The sequence below is a fragment of the Bicyclus anynana genome, chromosome 12, assembly GCF_947172395.1.
Source record: "Bicyclus anynana chromosome 12, ilBicAnyn1.1, whole genome shotgun sequence".
Lineage (NCBI taxonomy): Eukaryota > Metazoa > Arthropoda > Insecta > Lepidoptera > Nymphalidae > Bicyclus > Bicyclus anynana.
In genome coordinates, this window is record NC_069094.1 from 5,866,084 (window position 1) to 5,886,910 (window position 20,827).

Here is a 20,827-nt window from a genome sequence, read left to right on the forward strand (position 1 = left end):
AGTAACTACCTTCTGTTTGGCTTAATTTATACTGTTCAATATGCCAAAATGTTCACAAATTAACAAAACAAACAATAACAAAACAAATAAATGATCACTTATTTTATTTATTTATAAACAAGATAATCTTTTCCTTACAAGAAATATAGGTACCTACATATAAATTTCGACTGAAACTAAGTTTATCAGATAGGTACATAAGGATATGTAGGTACACAAAAAAAATATATTTTGTCATTTAAATTTTACCTACACCGTAAAATCATTTTAAGGGGAATATTTAAGATTTAATTTTAAATATTGTTAATTAACAAAAATACGGACTTAATTAAGTATTCTTGATGTTTTGTGATATTTACTACCATTATTTTCCTACTGCTATGGGACGCTATGGTGCTACTTGTACTCGTAAAACTTCGCGCTAAACTTCGCGTCTGCTTTAAGTAAGTCGGGTTAAAAAAAAGCTGCGCTGTTCGGCTGTTCGGCGTGTTGCAATATCAGACCGGACTCGAAGTTTGGCGCGACCTATCTAGATATAAATCTAATCACACTAGAAGTTTGTTTTAAATTTTTGTCGACTAAGTACTCGTATTTGTCTTCGGTGTAACTAGTGCTACCTATAAAAAGCAGAATTCAAAACGAGGTTTTAGTCAGCCGTCTGTGAAAACTTCTTTTTTTCGAAAACTCTGGCTTCGTGTACCAAGATGGCGGTGGAACAACATTTTCTTCTAAACTTTTCATGCTTACGCTTCCGCGGGACCTTTGCGACCCTTGTCTTTCTGAAATTTTTGACGATATGGTTTCTATGTTATACGCTCTTAAACTCTGGTTGCTATATGGAATGTCTTTCATTTCTATAACTTCTACGTCAGTTTCGCTGCAGTCTTTACTTTGTCTGTGAGTCTTCAACGCTTCCATTGCTTCTGTACCTGCGGTAGTTCTAAACGTTCCAGTCATCCGGCGTGACTTGTCTTTGAACAGAAGCTTCTGGAGTTCTTTTTTGAACTTAGGATGACTGATTATGTAAATGAAAGGATTAATACAGGCGGCAGTTTTGCAAAAGAGAGCTGGAATCATTGAAGTCACAGGCGTTATTAAGTCCTTTTTTCCAAATATGCCAAGCAACGCGACCACTGCATAAGGTGTCCAAGAAACGAAAAATAACGCGATAACAATTATAACAAGGAATGCCAATTTTACTTCAGCTTTGCGTTTCGTTTGCTCTTTCACGTGTCTCGATGAAAGCCTTTGCTCTTCGTTTTTGGTTGTGATATTCCGTTTGCCGGCAACGATACACAGAATTCTCGTGTAGCAAAACGATATTATGCAAAGAGGAGTGAGCCAGGCGGCGCAAAAAAATATAAATATGAAATAGCGAGGCGGAATTTCGTTTGTGAGGTAATCGAAACTGCAGCTCGTTAGGAAGCCTTCAGGCACGTAGTGGCCGTAGCCGATGTCTAGAGCCGGAATCATAGCGAAGACTCCGGCGTAGAGCCAGGCGCCTACGGCGAACAGTCGTGCCCGAATAGCTGTGAGGGCCCTCAGAGGCTCGAGAGGGTGCACGATAGCCCAGTAGCGATCTAAAGCGATAGCGCTGAGGGTGGCTATCGACGTTGTGCCGCTGAGCCCACCGATGAATCCATACAGCACGCAAGCTAGAAAAATACGTAAACAGTTAATACAAGCAGCAAATAAGTATTTCAATCAATTTCGCGGTAACTAAACTAAAAATAATAGGTACAAAGTAATACGGTTTAATATGGTGCTCTTTTATAGAGATCTAAAAATTATTAACGTTGTATTTCTATAAATGAAAATCTGAAATATTGGCAATTTTACACAGTATTTACTTTTCATATTGGAAAATCTGGATTTGATCTTCCAGCTCAGATTATCTTTGCTAAATTGTTTGCTCATTTCAATTAAGCTACGTTTTCTACTGTTATTTCAGCCAGTGTTTGTAGATAACTTTGTACCTAAAGGTATAATATATAATAAAGAGTCTAAAACTTACCATATTTGCCTAAAGCTGGGCCAAGGTTAAACGAATTAAAAATAAAGATAGGTGTTTTGGCCAACATCAAGAAGTCGCTGAGCGCTAGATTGGCCACCAGGATGTTTCCAGGTGTTCGAAGCGTTCGGCATCTGTAAAAAGGAAGATATTATTTACATTATAGGTGTCTTGGTCAATAGAAAGAAATAATGAAAGAAAATTTTATTCAAATCTAAAAGTTACAGAGAGTAACCCTTAAGAGCGCGCAGCGCGTCGGTACGATATGGATAAAATTCGAAGCGCAAACGAGACGCTGAATTATGACTTTCACGTGAGGGAAAAGCACGGAGCGATTGACGCGCGACGCAAATTTTATGACGTGAGCGCCAAAACCATTTTTACCTAATTGCAAGTAAATTAAACAACATAACGAAAAACAAAATAGCCATGTTCAAGATATATACCTAATTTTCTATACAAAACAAAAATTTAAGAAAATATGTTTGCTTTTCCAGAGATTGAAAGCAAAATGTGAGCGAAACATCTATTTTAAAAAAAAATAAACTATCGAAAAAATTTTTAGAAATTGTGTATTTTGTATAGTCATAACGAAGCTAACACTTTGAAATATCATTTACCCAAATAACCTAACTAACTTTTCCAGAATCTGAGATCCAGAAGCATTTGTAACCACCAAATTACATATTGCACACTCTTAAAAAGAAAGGGTGTACAGTTCAGCATATGCCGTGCACTACATAAAAGTATAATACGGCGCTGATTTTCAATAAGATTTGAATTACTCTTTTAGTCTTTAGTTTAGGTCCTTTTAAGACTTTTAAAGAAGGCAGCAGACGGGTCTGCGATCCGTAGAATTCCGAAGACGGGTAGGTAGGTCGCAGGAGGCGCAGATCGCCATCCTTGTAAGTATCTCCTGTATAACAATACTAGCGGACGCCCGCGACTTCGTCCGCGTGGAATTCAGTTTTTCACAAATCCCACGAGAACGATGGATTTTCCGGTATGAAAAGTAGCTTATGTGTTAATCCAGAGTGAAACCTCCATTCCAAATTTCAGCCAAATCGCTTTAGTAGCCGCAGCGTAAAAGGGGAACTAACCAATAACCATACACACACACAAACTTTCGCCTTTATAATATTAGTATGCTGTATTTGCTTCGCTTTGCTTTCGATTGAAGGTTATGCCTTGTAGTAGTAAGTAGAAGTAGTGTTATATAGTAGTATTCTCGTAGCGACCCATTTGCGCTTTATTTTCGGCCCATTTGCGCTGAGTTTTAAAGCTTTTAGTAGATAGGACCGTTTGTAGATTTTGCACCGAGAAAAAGAAATAACATTACAACACTCACCTACAAATTTAATTATAGCTTTTTCATTATAAAGTAAGATGAAATAAAATAAGCAAGATGATTATTTAACTTAATTTACTGAACTAGACTGAAGTAACCTATAATATATAAATTCTGGTGTGTATGTGTACCTATATAAAGCCATACTAATAATAAAAATGTGAAAGTGTGTGTCTGTCTGTTTGTTTGTCCATCTTTCACGGCAAAACGGGGCGACGAATTGACGTGATTTTGTAAGAGGAGATAGTTGAATGGCTACTTTTTGTCCCTTTCTAACCCCTCACTTCCCTAAAATGGGGGGTGAAAGTTTGTATAGAGCATTTGTAGGGTAGGGGTATGGTAGGTAGGGAAAAAGCGCACATAAGTCTTCATTCGCACGAGAAGTTTGTATGGAGCATTTGTTGGGTAGGGTAGGGGTAGGGTAGGGTAGGGGTAGGGTAGGGTAGGGAAAGGGTAGGGTAGGGGTAGTTGCGGGCGTCCGCTAGGAATTTATATATTCAAAAGAACATATAAACATTATGTAGATATATCTATACCTAATTTATGTCGTGTTTAGACGATGGCATATATAAACACTCATAGACAAAGTGAGTGCCGATTAAGGAAAATGAGATGTAAGTAGGTACATCAACTTAACTTCTTGAGGTCGTAAAAATAATTACAGTTAGTTCAACTAACAACTTGTTATCTGTCAGAGGTACCTAACTGTTATACGAGCTGTTTACCAACTTGATTAAATAGGGACAGTTCTAAAATCATTCTCTCGGTATGTTAACATTGAGTAAAGTATAACAAAAAATATATACGGTCGAATTGAGAAACCACCTCCTTTTTTTGAAGTCGGTTAAAAACCATTTCAAAGAGAAAAATGTCATTAACTTTTAAAAGAGAAAGCTCAAAGGAGATGGTCTCTGAATTCAATTTGAAGGAATGTCATGGAAATCTAAAAGAGAGTACGACACAGTAAATAATTTCGAAATTGTCATTCATATACTCGTAGTCAGAAATAAATAATGTTCAAGAAAGTATGATATTTTTGTGACATTGCCAATTCTGTAAGTACCTACTCCATCGATCTCATTTATTTATTTAAAGCTGACGTTCCTTTAGAAAAATAAAACAATAATTTATGGGAGTGATTTGAAGACTAACTTCATAGTGGATTGCTCTTATTAATAACGGCGATCCACCCTTTTAGCTTTCCCGGAAATAACCTTTTTGGTGTTTAGGATTGTACGGGATGAAGGATTGGGTAAATTTGTCGGTATACGGTGCGCTGCAAGTTACGCAGGTAATAAAGTCGTCTGTCTTATTAAAGTGCGGAACACAATGAAGCACTAAACAAACATTGGTACAAGTATTACGTTTCAAAGTATTTTATTACGTGGTACCTATAATCAAAAATATCTTTAAGATCAGACTTTAAACGGTCGGATAAGAAGCCCTATAATCAAGCAAGAATTTCTGATCATTTGGTAAGTCTAAAAAACTTAATAATATAAGTATTGAAGATTTATGTTAGAACCTTCAGTACTATATATTTTGAACTGATTAAATAATTTATGTTAGAACTGAAGCTTTAGGACCCTTTGCGGAGTAAATTATTGAGTAATTTTGTAAACCGGCACCGGTGGCTAGATTGTATTTCGTTGCGAAGGTATAAAAAATAATTAAACCATTGGATTTTTTGTGTTTCAGTTTCTAATTAATTAATTTAATTCCACGTTTATAAATGGTCTTCGAGTAGGTATAGATTTATTAGCAAACTTTGTTACTATGAAAAAAAATGTTTTAGAATTTAAACTATCGTGAGTGTTATTCATATTAATTGATTATGAAACACGGCTAAAACTCACGTGATATTAGGTCGGAGTATGGCCCATACCCATAACCCATACGGGGCCCTTAGTCATGAGATGTTTCTTAAAAAATGTTAAAAATAAAAAAAAAATAAAAATAGTTTATTTCAGTAACATTAATCAGTAACAAAAAATAAAAGGCTAGAGTCTTCTTTTAAGAGTTGTAAACTCCTGTGACAGAAGACTCCGCTCTTCCATAACAAGCAGTAATACAATTTTTAAATTAATCATAGTGGGTAAAAATAAAACTAATAAAAACATGTGTATGTGCGTGTGTGTATGTGTGTGTGTGTATGTGTGTGTGTGTGTGTGTGTGTGTGTGTGTGTGTGTGTGTGTGTGTGTTAGGTTAATCTTGTAGTCGTATTATGTAATTGGCTTCAGTAGAGATTCAACTTCTTCATAATTTTGTGTTAATAAGTATTCTTTTAATATTTTTTTGCAAGTATATAAATTCAAAGGATATATATTCAGTTTTCTGTTATTTATGTTATACAAATAACTTGATTGTGAAAAATATTGCTTTCTAGCAAAAGCGGTTCTGGTGCGTTCTGTTTTTGCAACAATATATCTATTTCTTTTAGTAGTAGGCTTAAAAGTTAGGGATATGTGCTTTCTAAGAACCATATTTAAAACATATAGCTTCCTGACTGAGAGTAATTCCGCAATAGAGTATAATTGTGTAGTAGGGAACATATATGGTTTGAAGAGCATGACTTTTAGGAGAGAACGCTGGGCACGCTCTAGTTCCAGAAATCTTGTTTTAGATGCGCCACCCCAGGCAGTAATGCAATAGGACATAACTGATTGAGCTAATGCTAAATAAACGGTAATTAAAATTTTTTTAGACGCAATGTGCCTTAAGTTTTTGAATATCCATCCAAGTTTCCGAATTCTGTTGAATACTAGGTCAATATGAGAATACCAAGACAAACGGTAATCTAGTATAACACCAAGGTATTTAAAGGTGGACACCTTTTGTAAAGTCGCGCAATGACAGCTGGGATTGTCTCCTATACATGTATGTATTTTTATTTCATATTTTGGGGTTGGTTGGGAACGTTCACAGATAGAAAAGCACATATAGTTTGTTTTACTAGTATTAAGTGTCAGGAGGTTTGAATTAAGCCACTTTGCAATAATTCTGAGCCCATTTTCAGCGTGGTAACGGACATCTTCCCAAGAGTTTCCAGTAAATACAATTGCAGTATCATCTGCGTACGAGAAAATATGTCCATTTCTTATCTTGAGATTGCAAAGTTCGTTAATATACACCAAGAATAGAGTAGGACCAAGAACGCTTCCCTGGGGAACTCCGTAATTGATATTTAATTCATTACTGATGTATTTATCAATCTTGACCATTTGAGTACGACCACTTAAATAGCTCTGAAACAAAGATAATGTTTTATCCCTCATTCCGATAGATTCTAGTTTATGCAAGAGTATGGGGACTGAGACAGTATCAAATGCCTTTTTCAGATCAAGGAAGACTGTAAGACATTTCTTGTTGGTATCCAGTTTTTTTATTATTAGTGTAGTAAGATTTGTTACAGCATCTTCAGTGGATTTTCCTCGCCTAAATCCAAATTGGGATTCTGATAGTATAGCGCGTTGTTCTAGGTAGCTTAGTAGTCGATTGTTAATCAATTTTTCTAGAATTTTTGAAGTAGCAGGGAGTACTGAAATCGGTCTGTAGTTGCTCACATCATCTCTATTACCACATTTATGCACAGGTGTTATGACTGATTTTTTTAAGTATGCGGGAAAAATACCTTTACTAAAACATAGATTTGCAAAGTGCACAATAAGAGGAGTTATTAAGTTATTAGCAAGTTTTAGGAATTCGGTAGGAATGTTATCCCACCCCGACGCGCTACTCGTCTTCAGGCTCATAAGTACTGCACTAACTTCTGCGATATCTGTATCAAGCAGTCCAAAAGACGAACAGTGGGTGTAGGATGTTGTAACTAGCGTAGAAGATTGTTGCTGCATGTTATTTTGGAGAATATTTTTAGCCAAGGATTCTCCAATACTGGCAAGAAAATAATTAACACAGTTAACTGATTCGGTAGGAGAGGACTTAGTTTTCAACAGTTCGGTAGCGTTATTGTTTGAGCTATTTAAGTGTGTAAAATTTTTAATATTCTTCCAGAGAGCTCTATAATTTTTAGACTTGGCTAACTGCTCTTTTTCATAGTTCCGTTTAAGTTTTTTAATTAAGTTATTGCAAAAATTACGATACGTTTTATACACATTTTTTAAATTTTCGTCAGTTGGGTTGTGACGCACACTTTTTTGTAATTTATTTCTATGTCGAATGCAGCGCAAAATTCCTGGAGTTATCCATGGCTTAATAACGCGTTTATTTTTAGGTAGTACTATAGTTCTAGTGTTTTTGTCTAGTGAATCCTTAATTTCATTTGTTAACTTTTCAATTATTAGTTCAGGGTTATTGTAACTAAGAAGGATAGATAGATTTTTATTAGCAAGATTATGCAGTGCTTCATTAAAGTCAGTAATAGTTTTCGTTTTTGGGCACCGTCTGTCATCAATATTTGAGAAACATAAAAATACCATGAGGTGATCGGTAATAGTAGTATTTAATACGGCAATAAACGCAGAACGTTTAGATTTTTCTAATTTTAGGAGTATATGGTCTAAACAGTTGTCTTGTCGGGTTGGAAACGAATGGCCAGGAAGCAGACCATGATGAGTAATCATATTCAGGTAATTTATCCTGTTATTGCGTTCGTTAGTGTTTTCTAAGGATTTTGAAATAATATTTATATTTATGTCGCCTGTTATGGTAATATTTTTGTAAGATTTAATTTTTTCTAGATGTAAGTTTAGTGACTGAATGAAGCAGTCAGCATTGTTATTTGACGGTGAGCGATAAATACCTAAAATGAGAATGTTGTTATTTATAGTTAACTGTAAGCAGGATGCATGAGTAAGCTGGATTTCTGTTACACTGAACTTAAGTGAATTATTTATATACATAACTACACCATCACATTGATTTAAATGAGAGGTTGATACGAAAGATGAATAATTTGTAAGTTGTGGTAAAGGTTTATCCTTATTGAGCCAGCATTCTGTTAAGATTAAAACGTTAGGCTCACTATTTAGTTGTGATAAGACCACTTGTAGGTCATCGAAGTTAGAGTAGACGCTTCTGATATTTTGCGTTATTATAGTAATGTCCTGATTTTTAATACTAGTGTGATTAGGAAGGTCACAGATGTCAGATTGCACTGCTTTAGATATTTCTGCATTGTCTAGATCTGTTTGTGTTAGTGACATACTATCCATAATGTAGTTTAAGAGGACTGAATTTATTCACCATTACAAAATACATTTGTATGTAGTAATACGAAATTCGTTTAGTAGGAAGTATATCTCTACATTGTGTAGTAGTGAAAGTAGGTTCTATGTAAGTGTGTAATATTGTGATGAAGAGTAAATTGATTTTTATGTTAAAGCGGGTAAGTGTGTTAAGAACATATGTGTGTGCTATGGTACACAAAAACATAAAATGAGTGTTAGTTGAACATATGTTAAGCAATGAAATTAGTAACATAATCCTATTTACAAAAAATATAAGCAATTGAAATAACTTAAGTACAATTACATCTAGTCATGATTCTTGCAGTAGGCGTGAGATTTGAGCTTCATTTTTTATAGTAATTATAGCAGAGTTCTCATTCTTCCTTACATACACTTTTCCATATGATGTCCAACAAAATTTGTATGTCTTCGCCTTCACCAGTTCACGCGCAAGAAAGTAAAGACGAGCACTTTTAGGAGTAAGTTGGTCCGATACAAAAATCGGAGTATCTTCAGAGGTGCGGCAACCCAAATTTTTGGCACACAGCTTTGATTTATGTTTGACATTAAAGTTTTTACACATCTTTAGCATATCAGCTTTTAGTATGGTAGATGAGGTTTCAATAACAATAGGTGGGCTTGTGACTCCTTCTCTCTTCCCTCGAACTCTATAAATATCTACTATATCAGATTTTGTAAGACTACTACCAACAGAGTTCGACAAACAGGTCACCATTTCAATTAAGTCTTCTTTCGACTCGTTTGACTTTTTAGGCGCATTTTTTATTTCAAAATTGGCTTTTCTACCTACTCTTTGTAAGTCTTCCATTTTCTCCTCCAGTGTAAGTATATATTTTCTGTCCTCTTTAGCCTGGGATTCCAATTTTTCAATTTTATTTTTATAGTCCTCATTTTGTGCTATAAGAAAGGATATAGTTTTCTCGATATTATTATTGGACTTTTGTATGTCTTTAAGAGTCGGTACAATCTTTTTTATCTCCTCAACTTGCGCTGAAAACAAAGTCTTTATTGTATCCATCATTTCCTCCCTGAAGACGGACAGCTCTGAAGGGGCAATCTCATCGAATTTTCTTTTGTTTCGAAAGGAAACGAAATTTGGCGGTGTGATTTGGCAGGAGCTATCCAGGTTAGGATCTGACATTGACTTGTCCATCATAATAGTAGCTGGTTTTTTATCTATGTTTTGTTAGTGTATCAAATCCAGTATTATTTTATGATCAATGACCACGGAAAAAAACTATATTAGTTTAATCTATGTCTGGAACGTATATCAATGGTTCTGAGTACCAGGATCGCATAAGACCGCGCAAGTAAGTAGGTACGGTCGCACGTTAACTCAAGATGGCGTCGAGCAGGCGGCGCCTGCGCTGGTTAACTCCTTCGGCAAGATGGCGTCGCTGGGTAGGAGGGGCTTGCAACTTATCGTAATGGCGGCTTCTTAATCGAGTTCTCCTGCTGCGCATGCACTCCTAGTACTTTATCCGTATTCTTTAAGTATAATTTTGTTTTAAAATAGATCAATTAATATTATTTTGATGTAAGGTCGATGATGGCGTAATTATTGAGGCGTGGCTTCTTACTTACAGTAATGGCCGCTTCCAATTTTATTGATGGCCGCTTCTTTATTAGAAACCTCCTTGGAAATGATGCACTCCTATTTTCTTAAACTTATTTTTTGAGCGAAAATAACGTAAAATAATTTTTAATTATGATTAACACTATGTCGGCACGTCTACTCGTAATCGAGGTCCGGGGGAAAGAGGAATGTTATGAAAAACATGAAAAAAGTTCGCTTTGTAAGACAGAATTGTAAGATAGACAGCCATATCTTTTTAAATTCAACCCTGTTCAAAAACAAATTCGAAAGAGAAGTAACTTCACCAAGATTTTTTAAAACGTCAAGTTTATTTGTTTGTACTGACTCTAGTACCAATTCAGAAGGTAGAATTTGCTAAAACTGGCGAATCTCTTTAATATCCATCAACTAAGCAAAAAGCTTGTGTTAGGAGTGGGTACGACGATAGTCAAATGAGCGGAATCGAATCCTAGACCTCTCGAATTTGACGAGCTTTTTTTGTTATTGTACAGGATTCTATAGGCAATAAACGCATTCATGGAATTTTACGCCTTTACCACGCGTCGTAGCAGCAATGCTACGATGGAGCTACGACTCTACGTAATGCTACGGTGATAGAGCCCGATTCTAAAAATATATAAAATTAAAAATTTTGAAAGACCTTCTGAAGGTCATGAAATTATCTAGAATAAAGAATTTTATGCCAGAAACTCTTTCTATCATAACAGAAAAGTTTAAACGTTGTTGCAATGTGTGAATCGGATTAAAGAGAATTGTTTAATTTTATTTCAATATTTGATTTTCATTTGTCAATTTTCCCAACACCAATTTTCTTATCAAATGAAGCGAAAATCTCTCAATTAAGTCATCAATATTCTCTTCCAGTGCGCTTTTATTTAAGACCACATCAAACATGTCTAAGAACACTCGCACATAAGTCACCTTTAATACAAAAAAAAATCTAAATTTTAATCGCTTCATCCGTTCGGGAGCTATTATACTACAGACAGACAGACAGACAGACACGTCAAACTTGTAATACCCCTCTTTTTGCGTCGGGGGTTAAAAAAGGAAAAAACATATAGTCAGGGATCCCTAGAACATTTTGTACACCTGATTAGTGTTACTAATCAGCTAATTTTTCGTGAGTAACTTCATTTCGATGTGACGATCAACTTTTTTATTTCCGAAAATTCTTGATTTTGGTAGCTAACTGAGTTACCAGGAAATGAAAATTTCAGAGCGTCGGAACGAGATTAAGTACCTACTACGCAATAGGTAGACCATTGTGGCTGTTAAGTTGTATAACTATTAATTAATCAACAGTAAAAAAACATCTGGTTAGTAACAACTTTTGTTACTCTACCCTCCTCCAAACTTGTATCAATAACGATGTTATTACTAACCAGCTATTTTTTTACTGTTGCTACTTTTTTTGATAGTACCTAGGCACAGTAAAGATATTACAACCAGTAGTTGGACTTCATACTAGAGGTCGAAACGCGAGCTATACCTACGCACCTTGAACATGGGGTGATCGTAGGGTGAAGACAGTCGCGACTGTGCCGCGGTGACGAACGAACGCACGGTGTATTAACAGAGTAAAGTGTATTAATAGTATTAGATTTTTTTAATTATGACCAGTAGGAAATACTGTGCCGTTTTTGGATGCATGAATTCAAAATTATCCCATCCAGAGATAACTTTTTTTAAGTTACCTGGAAACTCTGAAAGGTAAGACTTTAAAATAAATTTACTTATTAGTAGGTAGGTACACAATCTTGTATTTTTTAATGGATAAGGTATTTTCTTTTATCTCCAGAATAAAGGTAAGTATCTGGATTAGTAAATAAAGTGAATAGAGTAAAGGAAAGTGATTGACACGATTGAAATAGGTAGTTATACGCGGTTCATGAATCACGATACAGTAGGTACGATAAGCTTGTGTTAAAACCTCGACTGCTTGTACAATGTTTTGTGTGTCTGTGCTCGGAGCATTTGTGTTTTGTTACCCGACTGCGGCGAAGCCCAGAGGAGGAGCATGTGTTTGAATGTTATGACTTGTTGTTGTATGCGGGCGACGGGAGGAAAGGACTGCGCGGGTGTGAAGTCGTACGTGCTGGGCATCGTTACCCCCCTCCCGGACCGCGCCGACCTTCGGGAGTGTTACAAACAAATTTGCCAAGCACACATACTGATAAATGATATGTCATTAGACTCGTCCAGATAGGCCGAGTGTCACTGGGTAACTTAGTTCTTAAAAAATCAAAATGGCGGATTTTATGCGCTTTAATGTGCAAGCTCATAAAACTTTTGCTCAGCTTGGCATTGGTGACAAGAATTTTAACCGACTTCCAAAAAGGATCGTATCGTATTTACAGCGATATTTCCGTCATTTGTAAACCGTTTCTTTTTTGTTTGGATGAGTATTCTTTCAGGTTAGTCCCATTTTTTTCATGTCAGGATCTGATAATGGCATCCTAGAGAAATCTAGGGGAAATTGTTTGTTGGTAAACAGTACTCATCAAGAAAGGCTGTAGTATAGATGGGTGGTGACTGAATTAGCTTTAGTATCAGCCTTAATTAAATCAACCAATCAAAAAACACGCATTTTTATTTATCACTTCCCATTTTACTACAATATACAAAGTATTTTATTTGTTTATATAAAAAAAAGTTTATTTACAATCATATAACTAAGTGGAAACACAAAGTTAGCAAATGTAATTAAAATGCTGCAGGCGGGCAGCCCTATCACATGTTTACGGAGCGCGCGGCTGTAGGTATTTATTTCAAAAATACGGCCGAGTTACTATACTGCTTGTAATATCTTTACTGTGACCTAGGTCTCTCTTTTTTTGTGGAAGGAATTTAAAGCTTAGAAGCCAGAATTATCTTTACATGCTTTCATTAGCCCTGGGGCCGGGGTGCAAAATCTTTAGTTTCTTAACTCTGGCTACTACTGAGAATTTTTCAGCAAAATTAAAAACTCTGCACTTAATATCCCGATTTTGGAATCGAACCTTGAATCTGTAACCATGGTTAACCACTGGACCATCGAAGCAATCTTACAAGACAAAATAAAAACAAGACATTTGTGAGGAACAATCATCGAATTTTTTTAATCTGGATAAAATCCTTTTTATCCTGTACGCGTACATAAAGGAAAGTCCTTCTGAGAAAGTGGAGTGAATAATAAACCCGCGGTTACGAAAAAAGGGGTATGTTAATGCGATTGATGTACTTGTAACTGAAAGCAAAGTCACGTACTTGCACGATGACGGCAACAGCGAAATAGAGGTTTTATTTGTACTCTTCCAGTTCGCAATAATTTGAAATACTTGGAAGTTTCAAGTATTCTCGAACTGTTACGAAATGACGAAATAAATCGCTATAAGCCTGTGTAAAGTCAACAACGTTCTATTATAGTTTGCCTAGTCAAATAATCCAACGGGTCAACCTTGGAATGAAACGGAATAAGCTGAAATATTAAAATAAAGGTTTACCTTTATTTCCCGCGTGTTATTTCATAGATGGTTATGTTATGGAAAAGCATTTCAGGCTTCATTTGTACAATATGCAAACACTACTAAACTGGTACATGAAACGAAGAAGAGATTTGAGGCGTTTTTATGAGGAAAAATCATTTCTGGACTCCTGTCGATTGGTATATCATTCACACGGACTACTTCCTCATGACTCCGAAGTCAGCATGGCACTGCGAAGCATTCTTCATGCCAACCCTCTGTCTGTTATCTCTTTTCATGGAAATATAGGTATTTACTGATGCCACAATCTAACACAAAGTGTATCGGACTGTTTTCCGCTTCGAAAAAGAAGCTTGGCTTGGAGATTTTCTGATTGCTAAGCGTCTGGGTGACCTATCGGTCATCTTTCCTGAATACTTAGCATGATATTATAAGAATTTTAATATGACAATAATCTAGCGAGCGGAGATTGAACCAGAGACCTTCCGAGCTACCCCATTCGCTTAGCTAGTGAAGCTAAAGAGGCTTCAGAGTTAAAGTTACATTACAAATTGATTTAATTTATCGGAAATTCAAACTGGCTTACGTTGTTATTTCAGCTTGAATTGTAGTTGAGCAATATCAAAGTCGATAAATTTATCACGTCCGTCGTTATTAAACAAACTACTAGAATTGTATCAAAGGATGATTTAGATGGTATTTGTATAAATAATTGTGACAAAAGTGGACTGCGATGAAGAAGAAGAAGAAGAAGAAGAAATACTTTATTGCACACAAAAATACAATTATAAATTGAAACATTAAAAACATAAATTAAACTTTGCATGCAAAGGCGGCCTTATTACTATAAGTAATCTCTACCAGGCAACCCCTGACGAGAGAACTTGCGAAGAAAGAGCGGGAAGATTAGAACTGATATTCTAATGATTAATCATTCTCATCTCTTTGATCTCTCATTGATAGAAATCCGTTAACGGCCGAGACCGGGAGAATGAAGAGATTATGGGAGTCAGAAATAATTTTTTGACAGCCTCCGTTGCGCAGTAGTGTGCGCAGTGGATTTACAAGACGGAGGTCCTGGATTCGATCCCCGGCTGGGCCGATTGAGGTTTTCTTAATTGGCCTCCCAGCCTCCCACCAGGCTTCAGCCATGGCTAGTTACCACCCTACCGGCAAAGACGTACTGACAAGCGATTTAGCGGTACGATGTCGTGTAGAAACCGAAAGGTGTGTGAATTTTCATCCTCCTCCTAACAAGTTAGCCCGCTTCCATCTTAGATTGCATCATCACTTACCATCTGGTGTGATTGTAGTCAAGGGCTAACTTGTAAATAATTAAAAAAAAACCTAAATATTTTTTACCTAGCGTCTCTTTAAACTTCACTCGTTCTGTCTGTTTCTACACATATGTATTTAATATGACGTACCTGTATGTATCATAATCATCATCCTCCCACTTCAGGGCTAGGCCTCGCTCCCTATAAGAGACGGGATATAGATCTTAGACCCACTACGCTGTTTCAATGCGGGCTTGTGGGATACTATTTTAATAACTCCATTTTGAGCTCCAGAATAGCTGAACGTACCTGGATGAAATTTTGCACAGTGACATATTATTTGAAATCTTTTTATTTATCTCTATATTTCCATGGAAGTAATTAAGTAGTAGTAGTAGTAATGGAAGTAGTTAAGTAGTCTGCGCGGGTGAAACGCAAGTTTGTAAAGCCGGGGAAAGAATGCTTTCTGGCTAATGCAACCTTGGAGATTATTAATCGAGGCTACGTTTTATAATAAAAATGCCTGCCGGTATTTACATTCCATGTATAGTAGTTTTTATTAAACTTGCTCGCTTGTTATGAAAAGTTGTTGGCTTGTTTACTAAGAAAAGTTTTTAAACGCCAGATTACTCTCGTTGTTGTGTGCTAATCTTCGATTTATTAACTTCAGTTCAACTCATTTATTCTTAGTTAAATTTTTTCTGAATTGGTAGGTACTTAAATGCAGCACTGATGGAAAATATTCGTAAAAAGAAAAAAAAACTGGTCTGAAATAATTTATGAATTCCAAATATTTTTACTGCCTGTATTTCTTGCTCAATTATTACTAAAGTAAAATACAATAAAATATTATGAAATAATCTAGAATTTACGCGGATTTTTATGTACAAACCGGGTTGGTGTTACGTAATAATATGGTTCATAGATGTGACGACTTTTTTAACATCTGTTCTTTCAATTTCAATATCTCATCGCAAAAATTACAAAAAGTTATATGTAATTTATAAAACATGAAATGGGAGAATGTTCTTCTGTAAATCTCTCAATAGCTTATTGACATAATCAAAAGACCGAACTGAAATGTTTCAGTGTCTGCTGAAAAAAAAGCTGGCGCAAGAAACACTTGTGAATCAGACTAACGTAAATGAATCTGTTAGTACAAACCTGAGTTTGTGGAAGGATAATTATCATTGTATTACCTACTAGCCGACGTCCCGCGGTTTCAACCGCGTTGTTCCCGTTACCGTGAGAATACGGGAATAAAATATAGCCTATGACCCTCACAAATAACGTGACTTTCTTGTGGTAAAAGAATTTTCAAATCGGTTCAGTAGATCTGGAGAAAACCCCGTACAATACCACTGACTGTACCTCTTTCTATTAGTATAGATTCGCTTAAGCGTAACGTAGTGCTTTATATTCTGTGATATTGATGATGGGTTAGGTTACATTTTAACAACAAATTACAACATTTATGCGGAGTCCCATAGATTCATTCGCCGGGATATTTGGTCTTTTTGAAATCTGAAGTCTGATCTCATATCTAGATTATATATTATGGTTTCAACAATTATGGAAATTGATTATTCAATTTATCAACAGGTATATGAGATAACAAGCTATTTGTTTAATTTTGCTATAGTAAATCAAGCCATTTAATGTAATTGTTGGTAGATTTGTGTTACTTAACGACAAACATACTACTTTGCTTAAGTAATCAGAAGCGTAATTTACTTCCTCAAACAAGGCTATCACGAAGTAAATTTTCCTTGCACAAGTACATACGGAACCCTGAATATAAGACGTTAATTTAAATTGTTACATATAACTTTATTATCACACACAGTCAAAGAACATAAACACTCCATATACAAACATCATAAAATGTCGTAAATATTATAATGATATGAAATTCTAAGCAATAAAATTATGATATAAGATATTCTAAAACGTAAATAGAATGTTAGAATGTTAGAATTAACAATATATTTTGTAAATGAATGTAGGTCGCTGAAAACTGTCTTGTATGCAGACTATTTATAACCATGATTGCATTAGTTCCTGACTGTCAACTAATATATTTCTATTTCTCTGTAAGTCGGGCTAAATTAAGATTCATTCTTTTCCGACTTAAATAAATTTCATTCAAGCTTCAAGTGGCAGTAATAAGTAAAATCACCATTATGAATGTTATTTAAACGGGTACATACCACGATAAAACGACGAGATTTTTATTGTCGATATTTCGACCCAGTTGCATGGATCGTGGTCACGACGGGACGGGTCGTTTTATCGTGGTATGTACCCGTTTAAATAACATTCATAATGAACAACCACGAAATAAGTTTAAAATCATTAAAATCACCATATTGTACTATCTACCTTTATTAATATTGTAAAGAGGAGCGAGTTTGTGTTGTTGTATTGTAGGGGGTAATTTCTGGATCTACAGAAACGATTTCCTTTTACCACTAGAAAGTCAAGTTATTTCCCTCTCTTATTTTGTAATGAAACAAAGTCGAACGAAAACCAAACAAAAAAACAAAAGGCCAGTTTTCATTTAAAATGGCATAGAGTTAGTAGAACTTCTCACGGTTGTCAAGATTTCAATGTAATTTTTACGGCAATACAAATTAATTTTAACGATCGAATTTAATGAACAAATCACCAGTTTGTATTTGAAGTTTTATATGAAGCTACCTACTTTCATGTCAGGCACTAAGTACAACGTAATTACATACTAATTATTATGTACATATTTACCTATGTAACTATTGTAGGATACAAGTACGTAGACTAAACTATGCAACAGAGTATTTGAATTGTGTACAAAAAATCAGAATACTAAATAAAGTAATATACCTACTCGTATATTAGTACGGTACTTACGAGTAATAACGAAGGAAGTTAGAGCGTAAATTATTTTTTCAAATCATCGTTTCAAGTACCATTGAAAAGGTCTTTTAAAAGATCTCAATGACACAAATTGAGGTTGCCGTCAGCATCTATTTTTGGGGTTTATTTATTTCATTTATGTTTACGAATATAATGAATAATATAATAAATGAAATAATGAAATATAATGGTAATAAATATAATAATGAAAATAAATAATTATATTGTGTTATGTAGATTGTAGATACTTCCATTGTCTTTTTTACTTAAGCTAATTTTTTATTAATAAAATATACAAATTAAAAAAATTATAATGGAATATTTCATTTAACCAATTGCTAAAAACGACGATTCTTTATAAATATAGTGAATGATTGACCAACTGCAATGCAATTAGAGGTACAAAAATATCAATTTTCTTTTTTCAATTCATACTTAGGTAGGTTAATTGCTATAAACTTGTTTATATACCGTTAAACCTAAGTATTTGACTGTAATACAAAGAAGCGTAGGCCTTCTTCATTTCAATCGGTTAAGAACTATATAATAACAACATTGTAGCGCCAAGTCCCCTACGCTATATGAAAAAAAAAACATGAACGTTGTTGATACAGGTAAAAAAAATTGTCGTCAAGAAATGAATATAATATTATGTTCGTTTCACTTTCATGTCACCTACGCACTACACAAATCATCAACATGCCGTGAAATCATAACGTTAGACTGACTTTCCTTTAGATGTTGTAGAGCGATGCTAAGCTATCCGGCCCATCCGGCATAAAAAATATGTAACCTCATCTGTTATCTATTACTGTTAAGAAAGAAAGAAAGATAATATTCACAGTGACAAATAGCTTGCTTAGTTAAACTGATGATTATGAAAGATCTTAGACCATTTCATATTTCATCATTTCATTATACTATATAAAGCATCAATTCCCAAAGTGATCCAGGTGGACTCCTAGGTCTATAGAAGACTCAGCGGGGGTATACATAGAAATGAGATTCACGATTCGAAAGCAGGGTTCCACGAAAATTTATCTGGTTTCATACCGAATGGGATGTTTTTTTAATAAAATAATTTTGTGTATTGATTGCTTCCTTGTGCTATGAGTAGATATCAAAATTCAAATTGGCTGCAATTGTAAAAGGTAAAAGTTATTTACTTTTACCTTTTAACTTTTCCCTGGACAATTTTACTTTTTGTCATTTATTAAATTATTATAATTTAATAAATTGATTAAATTATTATAATAATTAAAAGGTATTATAATTATTTAATTATAATACTATCTTCACATTTTTTTTTTAAACTGTTATTTCGTATTTGCTGTTGATTCAGCTGCTACGAAAATTTCCATAGGTGAATCTAATCATATTTTTTGTCGAGTTTTGGATAGAAATTTAGCAGGGTTCCACCGGAACCAGTTAAATTAAAAAGTGGTCTATAAGAACAAAATGTTTGGATAAAGTGATAGAGGTGACAATAAATGAATGCAATTATTCATGACTTGATTATAATATTTTACGTTTATAAACATAAACATTTTGCAAATATATTATTTAATAATTTATATTAGAAATCAATACATATTTTTTAAGAAATTTCACGGACGGTTTATGGTAAGATTTTTTTTTAATTCGCGTATCTACTTAATAATTCAAACTACAATTAAGATTAGGTTTACAGTTAGCAGTAGCAATAAGCTGTCATCTATATTTTATACGCACCTAAAGTACATAAAGACGACGGCAAAGTTCCCGAAGCATCCGACCACAGCCAACACAATATATAGACCTCCCAGCGCGTAATACACCGAAGGGTCTGCGGGTTGGAAGCGCAACCAGTGGGGGTTTATGTCCTGGATGTAGTCTTCTGTAAACAATCCATACTGACGCCACAGGTGCAACGGCCATTGCTGCTTGAACTTTCGAATTAATAGAGACTCTGTCTGCTTAATAACAAATTCTTCTTCACCGGAACTTTTAGCTCGAATGACGTATCCGGCGTCCAGTGCGTCTCTCTTGCGTCTTAGATTGATAGACTTTGGTAAACACTTTGCTACAATATCACACACTCTTTTGCGTTTCTTCCACATTTTCAAATTGAAACATCGCCACAATATTTCACTGTTACATTTGAACGAGTTAAAACATATGAAATGGTTTACGACACTTTTTTTCAAATTATTTTTGAATGACCAAAGTTCCGCTTTCACTTCCGGTAATGTGTCAACGTTTTTACACTTTATATCGATTAAAAATATTATGACAATAATTTTTGTGGCTGGCGACATAGTTTTGGCGGGAAATTTTGTTGGTGCCGCAGTTGCGTTGGGAGCACGGCCGTACGGATTGCTTCCCGTAGCAAAATGTTATTCTCGAGCGTATATCTGTCATCCCGAACTGTTTCGGTACATGCGCTGAACTATTTTTGTTTTATTGCTTGTGACATTTGCTCCAGGGTTGCAAATGAACATTATTTACAACTACTGGAGACGTCCTGTCCAGAACTTTGATTTCAAGATACTAAATCTACATCATCAAAAAATTGTTTCTTAAATAAAATCTTAAAAAACGATTTAACTTCCTATGTAACACTTTTTTATCGTTCTTAGGGTTCCGTAGTTCATAAGGAACCTTAATAGTTTCGCCATGTCCGTCCGTCCGTCCGTCCGCGGTTTAGTGCAGACACTATTAATACTAGAAAACTGTGAATTAGCATGATTAGCATGATGTGTACCTGCAATTAATATTTAAACAAAGTCGTAAAATTAAATCATGAAAAATATTTTGTTAAGTGTAAAGTGGGGATATTTTTTTTTACTTGTTTATTTCATAGTGTGCGATATTGTTGGATAGTTCCTTAAAATATATCAGGGATTTAGGGATCCGTTTGTAAATTATTAAACTTTTAAGAGCTAATTTTTGTTAGAGTCAAGCGTCCCTACCCTCAATCGGCTAAATGGTTGTTTATGGTTACGAGAAAAATTCACAAAAGTAGAATACATTTACAAGAAAAAC

At 34.8% G+C, this 20,827-nt stretch overlaps 1 protein-coding gene across 1 annotated transcript; it reads right to left on the reverse strand.

The window, feature by feature from the left end:
- Positions 1-126: 126 nt before the first annotated feature.
- On the reverse strand, positions 127-20,210 carry LOC112050836 (opsin, ultraviolet-sensitive-like). The gene is made up of 3 exons (XM_024089198.2): positions 19,535-20,210; positions 2,015-2,145; positions 127-1,655 (listed from the first exon to the last, which is right to left on the reverse strand). Exons 1-3 carry the CDS (start codon positions 20,098-20,100, stop codon positions 634-636), a joined length of 1,719 nt encoding a protein of 572 aa, XP_023944966.2. The 5' UTR covers positions 20,101-20,210; the 3' UTR covers positions 127-633.
- Positions 20,211-20,827: the final 617 nt, after the last annotated feature.

What these genes read in the sequence shown, in the direction of transcription:
- LOC112050836 (XM_024089198.2), bottom strand. Translation starts at nt 20,100, where the DNA reads ATGTCGCCAGCCACAAAAATTATTGTCATAATATTTTTAATCGATATA. An exon ending in GTCGTCTTTATGTACTTTAG is followed by an intron (nt 2,146 to 19,534) that starts GTGCGTATAAAA and finishes TCCTTTTTACAG; the next exon opens with ATGCCGAACGCTTCGAACAC. An exon ending in CCCAGCTTTAGGCAAATATG is followed by an intron (nt 1,656 to 2,014) that starts GTAAGTTTTAGA and finishes GTATTTTTCTAG; the next exon opens with CTTGCGTGCTGTATGGATTC.